The sequence below is a fragment of the Dysidea avara genome, chromosome 6, assembly GCF_963678975.1.
Source record: "Dysidea avara chromosome 6, odDysAvar1.4, whole genome shotgun sequence".
In the NCBI taxonomy this organism is placed as follows: domain Eukaryota; kingdom Metazoa; phylum Porifera; class Demospongiae; order Dictyoceratida; family Dysideidae; genus Dysidea; species Dysidea avara.
Window position 1 is genome coordinate 32,944,974 of NC_089277.1, and position 11,579 is coordinate 32,956,552.

The 11,579-nt window shown below is 39.0% G+C and overlaps 1 protein-coding gene across 1 annotated transcript in view; it reads right to left on the bottom strand.

The window, feature by feature from the left end:
* LOC136257925 (probable serine/threonine-protein kinase DDB_G0271682) overlaps window positions 1-11,223 on the bottom strand; it is an 84,241-nt gene extending 73,018 nt beyond the window's left edge. Inside the window, exon 1 of the mRNA XM_066051251.1 lies at window positions 11,085-11,223. Coding sequence (XP_065907323.1) covers window positions 11,085-11,108 — 24 coding nt within the window. The 5' untranslated portion in view covers window positions 11,109-11,223. The remainder of the gene's footprint in view (window positions 1-11,084) is intronic.
* Window positions 11,224-11,579: the final 356 nt, after the last annotated feature.

The following is an 11,579-nucleotide window of genomic DNA, read 5'->3' on the forward strand; positions in this document are numbered from 1 at the left end:
TGTTTCAGCTAGAAATAAGCAAGAGTTCAGCTACAAAAAAACTCTTTCAGTAGAAAGATCAGCTAGAAACAAGTATCCTTCAAATTCATTTGAAGTCACCCAGTAGAGAGATCAAGTAACCTTGTAAAGAGAAAAGCTACATTTCAAATCACCCTGTTGAGAGGTCCCTTGAAACAAGTAACCTTGTAAAGAGATAAGCTACATTTCAAATCATCCTGTAGAGAGATCAGCTAGAAACATATCATCCTGTAGAGAGATCTAGTAGCAACAAGTCACCATGTAGAAAGTTCAACAAGTAACAAGTCAACCTGTAGAGAAATCAGCTAGAAACAATTCATCCTGTAGAGATCAGCTAGAAACAAATCACCCTCTACAGAGATCAGCCAGAAACAAGTCACCCTGTAGAGAGTTCAGCTGGAAACTGGGAGAAATTGAAACAATTCACCCTGTAGAGATCAGCTAGAAACAAATCACCCTGTAGGGAGATCAGCTCAACACAAATCACCCTGTAGAGAGATCTGGTAGAAACAAGTCACCCTGTAGAGAGATCTGGTAGAAACAAGTCACCCTGTAGATAGGGTCCGCAACGTGAAAAATCGATATCCTCCAATCAACTATCTAACTATTGTCATGTGTTAGGCTAAGTGTAACTTGAATAACACCAGCATGGCAGCCAAGTTTGTCACTTTCTTCTGGTAGAAAACAACGCAAATGTCTAAAAATCACGTGAGTTTTCGGTCCAGCAGTTCGTAGGGTTCTTCGTATGCCACGATATTCACTCTCAACATTGTTCAAGTAGTCTACCATCAACTCAAAGTATTGGTGGTTTGATTTTATTGGTCAGTTTCCGGTGGCAGCACGATCTGTGCAGCTTTTTGGCGACAGACAAAATGTTTCTTGCTCTGGAGCACAGGAAGAGCAGAGCAGCAACTGCGCCGTGGGTCAGCAATGACCAGTACTAGGTAAAGTACCTGCATGCGGAGTATGGTTATAATTGAAGCTTGTTAGCCATCTGGCTGAGCCATCTATATGCTGAAATTCGGCCAAAATGACGCGATTTTTGCAAACAAATACCAGAATGGTTGATACATCAGTGAGACAGTCTCCAACAACAAGGATACGAAGCTTATAAACACCTAACAATACAGCTATCTCGCCCAGTAAACGCGTAGAGCAATCCAATGCATGAAATAGGCACTCACGTGATCGAAATTCAAATCGCTAAAATACCCATGAAATCACTTTCATTTCTGAATAGGAACCATGCAGTGTGCTCCTTTTGTAAATGTTCGTGTTAATTGTTCACTCAGGTGTGGTCTGGGCCAGTGCGGGTGTGTTTTATGCTGTGATGGCATCATATGGAGAGTCTCAGACTGCTGAGCTAATCGAGATGTTGAACCTAATGCACACAAACTGATTGTTACTTGATTCCAAGTGATTTTAATGTCATTGGAATAGATTATGATTGTATTTTCCGAGATTTGAATTTCGATCACGTGAGTGCTTATTTCATGCATTGGATTGCTCTTTGCATTTACTGGGCGAGATAGCCGTATTGTTAGGTGTTTATAAGCTTCGTATCCTTGTTGTTGGAGACTGTCTCACTGATGTATCAACCATTCTGGTATTTGTTTGCAAAAATCGCATCATTTTGGCCAAATTTCAGCATATAGATGGCTCAGCCAGATGGCTAACAAGCTTCAATTATAACCATACTCCGCATGCAGGTACTTTACCTAGTACTGGTCATTGCTGACCCACGGCGCAGTTGCTGCTCTGCTCTTCCTGTGCTCCAGAGCAAGAAACATTTTGTCTGTCGCCAAAAAGCTGTACAGATCGTGCTGCCACCGGAAACTGACCAATTAAATCAAACCACCAATACTTTGAGTTGATGATAGACTACTTGAACAATGTTGAGAGTGAATATCGTGGCATACGAAGAACCCTACGAACTGCTGGAACGAAAACTCACGTGATTTTAAGACATTTGTATCGTTTTCTACCAGAAGAAAGTGACAAACTTGGCTGCCACGTTGGTGTTATTCAAGTTACACTTAGCCCAACACATGACAATAGTTAGGTAGTTGATTGGAGGATATCGATTTTTCGCGTTGCGGACCCTACTGTAGAGAAATCAGCTAGAAACAATTCATCCTGTAGAAATCAGCTAGAAACAAAGCATTCTGTAGAGAGATCAGCTAGAAATAAGTTATTGTACCCTGTAGACAGCTCATCTGGAAATAAGTCACCCATAGATAGATCAGCTAAAAACAAACCACCTAGAGAGAATTTTCATAGAGTGATAAGAAACAAGTCACCCTGTAGAGAAATCTGCTAGAAACAATTCACCCTGTAGAAAGAGATTAGCTAGAAACAAAACATTCTGTTGCTAGAAATAAGTTACCCTGTAGACAGTTCAGCTGGAAACAAGGCATCCGTAGAGAGATCCGCTAAAAACCAACCACCTAGAGAGAATTCCGCCACATTTTGTCTAGAAATAAGCAACACTGTAGAGAGTTCTGCTACAAACAAACTCTTTCAGTAGAGAGATCAGCTAGACGCAAGTTATCCTGCAAAGGGTTCAACTACATTTGAAGTCACCCTGTAGAGAGAACAGCTAGAAACAAGCATAGCCTTGTAAACAGATAAGCTACATTTCAAATCACCCTGTAGAGATTAGCTCGAAACAAATCACCTTGTAGAGAGATCTGGTTGATTTTTTTATTAATTATTGTATTTTTTCCTGGGGTATCCAGCACCCCTTGCTACCACCCCTAGCACTAGATGTTGAAGTGCTAGCCAAAAGAAAGACTAAAAAACAAGTTACCCTGTAGAGAATTCAGCCAGTAAGAAGTCACCCTATAGAGAAATCAGCTAGAAAAAATTACCTGTAGAAAGATCAGCTAGAAACAAGTCACCCTGTAGCAAGATTAGCTACATTTTAATGACTCTGTAGAAAGATCAGCTTGAAACAAATCACCCTATGGAAGGATCAGTTAAAAACAAATCAGTCTGTAGAAAGATTAGTCAGAAACAAGTCACCCTGTAGAGATCAGATAGAATGAAGTCCGCACCATGCAGCACTACCAGAGAACAGTGCCATGAAACACATATGGATTATCCATGAACAGTAAAATAATCCTCATTAAGTGCCATAAAAGTAATTTCATTAATATTTCATTGTAATATTCATACCATGAAATACTTATGAAAAGTGGAGATTTCATGGTAATTTTATAGCACCATAGATAGTGTATTCTACATAGAACAATTATACTATCTATGTAGAATATACTATGATCTATGATAGCACTGACACATTAATTCATGGCACAAGAAACTTTTATGGTTGCAGTGGCCATGAATTGTCAATTTTCATAGGCATTGTCCATGAATTGTCAAATTTTCATAAGCAGTGTCCATGAATTTTTATAGGCAGTGTCTTCAAAACTACATGAAATTTCATGTTTTACCATCACATTTTCATAGGCTCTTCTCTGGGAATTCAACTAGAAATAAGTCACAGCTAGAAATAAGTCAGATCAGCTAGAAACAAATCACACTGTAGAGAGATCAGCTAGAAAGAATCACTCTATAGAGAGATCAGCTGGATCGAGTCACCCAGAAGGGTGTTCAACTACATTTCAAGTCATCCGGTAGGGAGTGTAACTAGAAACAAGTCACCTGTAGAGAGATCAGCTATCTGTAGAAACAAGTCACCCTGTAGAGAGTCCAGTTGGAAACAAGTCACCCTGCAGAAAGATCAGCTAGAAACAATTCACTCTGTAGAGATCGGCTAGAAACAAAATCACCCTGTAGAGATATCAGCTGGAAACAGGAGAGAATTCAGCTACATTTCATAGAATGTTTCAGCTAGAAATAAGCCACCATGTGGTGAGTTCAACTACAAACCATTCGCCATGCAATCAAAGATTACAGTTAAGTTATGAGGCTCCCTGTAGAACTATCTACACATTTCCATTCAGTTTAATCTGTGTGACATATTTTTTATGATCAATCAACACAATCGTAAATTATTGCTTAAATGTACATGCAGTTAAACAAATCATTAAAATCTTCTCTTTCATAATAATCTTCTCTTTCATAATAATCTTCTCTCTAGATTTGTGATAAAGAAAGACAAGTTAAAAGAAATACCTAGCTGTTACCTGCAAAAATTCAACTATTTTTCAAGTCACCCTGTAGAGAGCTCAGTAGAAACAAGCAGTCCTGTAGAGAGATCAGCTTGATACAAATCACCCTGTAGAGTAATCAGTCAGAAACAAATCACTCTATAGAGAAATTTGCTGGATCAAGTCACCCAGTAGGGTGTTCAACTACATTTCAAATCACCCTGTAGAGAGTGCAGTTAGAAACAAGTCACCCTGTAGAGAGATCAGCTAGAAGCAAGTCACCCTTTAGAGAGTTCAATTGGAAACAAGTCACCCTGTAGAAAGATCAGCTAGAAACAATCCACTCTGTAGAGATCAGTTAGAAACACAAAATCACCCTGTAGAGAGATCAGCTAGAAACAAGTCACCCTGTAGAGAGATCAGCTGGAAACAGGATTGAATTCAGCTATATTTCGTAGAGTGTTTCAGCTAGAAATAAGCCACTACATGGTGAGTTCAACTACAAACCATTCACCATGTAGTCAAAGAGTATTGTAACAGTTACATTATGAGGCTCCCTGTAGAACTACATACGCATTTAGGCATCGGCCTATTATTCCCAAAATTTTACCTATTATGCTTTTGAGCATTGCTCAAAAATTAAGCCTATTATGCTCAAAATTATGCTTTCAATATCAAGATTATGCTCTAGAACTGACTGTTTTATTAGAGTATATCAGCCTTTCCTGACTGCTCTATTAGAGTAAGTGACTGCTCTATTAGAGTATCTCGATCTTATTTCTGCAAAGTGTGAATAACCAACAAAGAAACGGATTAATAAGTTATATTACGTGTTTTTAAATATGAAATGCACTAATAATACTATTGGCAGTGAATATTTGCTTTCAGGCGTGCGTATTGTGCATTTAATTAATTTTTCAAACATCGTCCCTATTATGCTGGCATTATGCTTGATGCTTTTGGTCACCTATTCAGGGGCGTAGCTAGCCTGAAGGTGATGGAGGGGCAGGTATGCCCCCACGAAACACTCAAAATCATTCATGATTGCAAAAAAGGCTAATGACCCAATGGTGGGCTAGCCAACATACGGTGTTGTATTATTACAGCTTAAAGAACTAGCTACGTAACTATTTCAGTACTGACTGCTTCCAATCGAGGTAGCTATATTCGTCGAGCATCATCGCACGTGCCACAACTGTACTCCAACAAATTCATCCACAGTCCCGTAGAGCTAATACTTTAGTGCAAATACAGGTTACTTTACGTTAGCCACAGCCTGTGCTGCAGTCCTAGCACACTGCTGACAGGATGACGTATTCACTCACTTCACTCGGCAAAATTCAAATGCCATGTATTGCACCAAATCCCACCTGTCTTGCTAGCAGAATTTGTAAGCTTGACTGATCCACCTGACTGACTGACTGACTGACAAAGTAAAAACAGACTGCACTGCCGTACGTACAAAGGTCCAGTGTGATCGACTCGATAAAATAAACTTGGTACATTTATTTAGCTAACACTTTATCATCTCGTAGGCAGTAGGTTCGTAGCGTCATTTGGTCTCCTTTGTCACTTGTGAGTTGTGACTCCAGCCGCGGAGAAGCGGGTCACTCTTTTTAGATTCAAAAATGTTCTATCACACGAGTAATCTAGGCTAAATATAGAAGTATGTCTCTAATATTTTCGTTCGATGGATTCACGAGCGAGTTGAATGTTGTGTGTGCGCATTCACTAGCAACTCCTGGTGATACCGCCTAGTAGTGTACATAATTTACAGTCATTTGCGTGTCAGTTTAATACTGGTAAACTTGTGACGAAGGTTTTAAAAAAAATCATTTAGTGATGGGGGGGCAAATGCCCCCCTTGCCTCCCCTTAGCTACACCTCTGCACCTATTATACTTTAAATTATGCTGGCATGATCGGCCGGTGCCTATACGCATTTCCCTGTAGAGTATTCAGCTGCAAACAGTTTAACCTGTGTGACTTCTTTTTATGATCAATTAACACAATTGTAAATAATAATGCCTAAATGTACATGTAGCTAAACAAATCATTAAAATCTTCTTCATAATAATCTTCTCTCTATATCTGTGGTAAAGTAAAAGACAATTAGTTAAAAGAAATACCTAAAGCTGGCCATAGGCTGGCATTAGGTATGAAATTACAAAAAGAAGTGATATCTAATCAAAAACAGCCAAGTTGTAAAAATAGGGTGTGGCCTCCAAAAAAACCAGGGTGAAAAAAGATGTGAAATTAAAGGTGGTGGCCAAGAAATGGCTGTGATGGTAGGTTAGTGATAAAAATTTTAATAGCGAAAGTTCAAGTGAATTTGGTGTCGAGAAATGGCTGTGATGGTGGGTTAATGGAAAAAATTTTTAATAACAACAGTTAAGGTGAATTTAGTGCCAATTCCTAGTGAAATGTGGAGGAGACAACACAAATTCACCTGAATCATTGTTATTAAAATTTTTGCCATTACACTGCTTGAAGGTTCTTAGTTTACTAATTTGTTAAGCTACTTTACTGTAGTTGTACCCAGTTATACTGATAGTAAAATGTCAGTAACTTTAAGTATATGGAACATAATTATTTTACCAAGTTTTAAACTCTCAGTAAAACATCAGTGAATGCGGATTTACTGAAAAACTACTAAAATAACAAACAATTAACTGTTCCATATACTGGGGATATACCACTCTAGTAAACTAAGAAACTTCAAGCAGTGTTAACCTACCATCACAGTCATTTCTTGGCTGCCACCTTTGATTGCACATTTTTCACCCTGATTTTTTGGAGGCCGCACCCTTTTTTACAACTAGGCTGTTTTTGATTAGATACATGGTGTCCGAGATTAGATAACTCACTCTAGCAATAAATGTCCCTACTAAAAATCAGAACTGTTGTTATATAACATTATTATTTTACTATTATAACTATTATTATTAATGCTTTACAGTGACCAGCACTGACACACAGCATAAGAAAAAGGAGAATCATTTAACTTCTTGCCTATACAGTAGTTCGTAAAAGTTATAGATCTTATTGTGTGAATATAAATTCAACATGTTTTCAGCCATATTAACCTTCTAACAAATCAAATGTGACATAACCCAAATGCATGCAGAACATATAACCTACAGTATCATACAACTACAAAATACTTCACTATAGCCACGCATTGTTACCAGCTTTGCGCACATTGAAACAAGGGTATAGGCAGGGGGGGTTTGGATGGTTCGGACAAGCCCCCCCTTTCAGAGGCAGAATTTAAAAAAATTAAAAATCACATCAAATCTTACAGCCCTGGAGCGCTCCGGTAGCTACTTGCACACTGGCACTCCTCTGTACTATATACTCTTGAAGGTCACATTACATTAATGCTAATCCATTGCAAATCATATCATTAATGCTAAGCCATTGCAAATCATATCTATTGCATCGCGTAATCAATTGCGCATGTGATGCATAGTTGAAATGGCATGGGTGAAATGGCGAAGGATTGTTCAGTGGTTGGTTGAGGCATATTACAAGGCAGCAGCTGCTAAACTTGAGTGGACGTAACATATATATGTCAGGTTAGCACAAACAGTGAATTGTTGATGCATATTTATCTGATGAATGGTTTGTTTATTTGTTATATGCTGTGGGCACGTGATGTCTCAAACATATTGGAGTACAAGCCAAGTCTGAAGTTATTGACCATCAACAGGAGGATGGGCCGAGAATAATGTAATGCTGGAAACTATATTATTGCCATGTAAGGGACTCGCAGTGTGGAGGGCTAGGAAATTGAGTTGGCTGTCAGTTTGCTGTCTGGAAGTGAAGATTAGTTAGTATTACAATAGATTTATAGTTTCTATAAGCTGCATAAACAGCAGTGTGTAGGTTTTAGCTAGTTAGATGTACAAACAGCACATTTTAATGTTAGTGCCTAAGGGAGCATTTTTGTGTATGCATCATTTTCGTTCAAACGTGGTCTAGGGGAAGTACCCAGGCCTTCCCCTTAAGACATTCCACTTTAAATCCGAGTCTCCTGCAAAAACATCCTGGCTACGCCCCTGTTGAAAGAGCCCACACAGAATCTAAGTTCTGGAAAAAGGATTATGACAAAACATCATTACACAATACATAATATCAGGGAAATATTAATATGGAACCATCTAATGGCTGCATTGTATGATGCTGCAACTGCATATCAGGCAATTTAAATCGTTGCTTTCAGTGTTATGTAGTTTTAGTTTTGTTCCGTTGTAATGTGCATTCATGAGGATAAACATTAAATCAATCAATCAACAACTGATCAAAGAACAGCCTTTCTTAACTTTCCCTGTAGCTACAATTACATTTTTTTAAAGCATCGATTTGAGAATCAGTTTATATGCATTATGTACATAACTAGAATCAAGACACACGTTAGTGTGTCGTGTGGCACAAGAAGCCGGCGCGCAACACCCATGAGTATATTAACAGGAAGAACGAAAACGCAATTTTCACAACTCCGCAGCTCTGTGCTGCCTTGATGAAACAAGATGATTTTTTCTGTGGACATGCCCTCCAACTTCAGTACCCCACATACCAAATTTGAGCGAAATCGCTTCAGACGTTCCCGAGATGTGCGACTTCAAAAATTGGCTTAGTTTGTTGTTGTTGTTTTTTTCCTTATTTTCTTCCTCTTTTTGCACACTTACAAAAACTGCCCTAAAACGTGAACGTTATGTCCGATTGCCTTAAAATTTAGCACACAGAAGGGGGATATAAAGGTGCATCTTGGTACCAACTTTGGCTGGAATACGATAAACAGGCAAAGAGGTATTAGCGATTATTCACGAAAAATAACACCAATATGTTGTCACGTCTACAGGGTAAACCGTTTATGGGAAGAAGCTGAAAATCAGTGGGTGAATAGGTTAACTATTGAACCTCACACCTGTTGAGGTTTGAAAGAAATCGAGCTAAAAACCAGGAAGATACAACGAAAAAACCAACAGTATGTAACAATTATGCAATCAAGATCAGCTAATAAAAAACAACAACTTGTCACACCTACTAGAAAAACCGCTTTGGGTAATGCTTTGAAAATCACTGTACAGATAAAGTATTCATCTTAGAAAGGATCTTCAATGGTGTAGAAGAATCAGACTTAAAGCCACGGAGTTATAACACGAAATCCAACTTGGTGTAGCAAGTGCGAGATCAAGATACTTTAATAGAGCAGTCATCCTAATAGAGCAGTCATCCTAATAGAGCAGTCATCTGGAAGAGAATTCAAGAGATCAGCTAGAAACTAGTAACCTGTATAGAGATCAGCTAGAAAAAGTTACTTTGCAGAGATTTCAGCTACAAACAAATCACCCTGTAGAGAGTTCAGTAACAAACAATTCACTCTGTAGATAGATCAGCTAGAAGAAGTCACCTTGTAGGGAGTTCATGGAAAGAGATAGTTCAGCTAGAAGAAGTCACCTTGTAGAGAGTTCAGCCACAAAGAAACCACCATGTAGAGAGTTCAGCTACAAACAAGTCACCCTGTAGATAGATCAGCTAGAAGAATTACCTTGTAGAGAGTTCAGCTACAAAGAAACCATCATGTAGAGAGTTCAGCTGCAAACACATCACCCGTAGAGAGTTCAGCTACAAACAAATCACCCTCTAGAGAGATCAGCTAGAAGAAGTTATTTTGTAGACAGCTTAGCTACAAATAATTCACCCTGTACAGAGATCAGCTAGAAGAAGTTACCTTGTAGAGAGTTCAGCTACAAAGAAACCATCATGTAGAGAGTTCAACTACAAACAAGTGACCCTGTAGAGACATCAGCTAGAAGAAGTCACCTTGTAGAGTGTTCAGTTACAAAGAAACAACCATGTAGATGATTCTGTAATAAATATACAAATTATATATATATATATAAATTGTACATTTACTGATGAAATCAGAAATATTTAAAGTATTTAACATCTACTTCATCTTTTCTTCTTCCTGTGGTGAAGAAAAAAGATAGGTTTAAAAAGCTATGGCCAGCTTTGGAGTATACAAATACAAAAATAAATGAAATCTAATCCAAAACAGCCAAGCTTTAAAAAAAAGAGTGCGGCCTTAAAAAGGCTATGGTGAAAAAAGATGTGAAATCCAAGGTGGCTGCAAAGAAATTGCTGTGATGGTAGGTTAATGATAAAAAATTTAATAACAACAATTCAGGTGAATTGTGTGCCAAGACCAAGCGGCACCAAAATTCACCTGAATTGTCGGTATTAAAAGTTTTACCATTAACCTACCATCACAGCCATTTCTTGGCCGCCACCTCGGATTTCACATCTTTTTTCACCAGTCTTTTTGAAGGCTGCACTCTTTTTAAGCTTGGCTGTTTTGGATTAGAATGAGTTTACGGGTAGCAATCCCTTCCCTCAAAAAAAAGAAAGTAATATAAAACTCCAGACACACAAGGGGGTGTCACGTCGGCTTACGCTGTAGGTAGATCTGCGACCGCGGGGGAAAATTTCACCGTGACCCTTGACTTGCAGCGTTTATCGTCTTTGACCTGTGACTTGAGCGTTTCTTGTCGAACTTTTGACCTCCACTTATTTCTCTATTTTCCTATACGCACCTGCACTTGTAACCTAGTATAATATTTTCTTAGTGTGTGCTACCAGCAGCTGTGAGAGAAAAATCATTATAATTACGGCGAAATGCCTGTTGGAACTTTAAAACATCTTCTTGGAGATCCTTACTTTCTGTAAGTTACGTATAATTCCGTAAACTTGATAATAGCTACGTATAATTTTCGATTGTGGGTTTCGAACCTTCTGTATCGTCTTTACCCTTGACCCACTGTAAGAGCTATTTCGTGGCCTTGACCGTTGACTTAGAGTTTGACCGCGGTCGCAGATCTACCTACAGCAAGAGCCTGAATGACACCCCCTTGACACACGCACTGTACACAACACATCTAACTAACCTTCCCGTGGAACAGCCATGCCATTGAGCCGGAGTTTTTCTTAGTAAAGGAACCGTTGACTAACGAAGTGACAGAAGGGATAGTTTCTTCTAGGTCTTGCTAAGGTACCAGTTGACGGGTACGCTGTCGCATACACACACCCACTTCGGTCACGTGTGCATACTAGAGGTCACGGTGGTAATCGTTCTTGTAATCGTTTGTTTTGCATTTATTTGTATCTATCTGTATGCAGGGCCGCCCACAGGGGGGGCAACTGGGGCATTTTGCCCCGGGCCCCAGCCTGAAAGGGGCCCCAGGAGGCCCCATGAAGGGCCCCCTGAATACCTGTTTAAAAGATCGATATACTCTAATAAAGCAGTCAGATCTAAATACTCTAATAGAGCAGTCACAGTATTCTTCAGAGGAGCAGTGTAGCAAGCTTATAGATAAGGAGATAATTATGGTTGGTGATGGGTAGTTATTGTCATTGCCAGCTGCAGCAGGTAGTGACCTTTT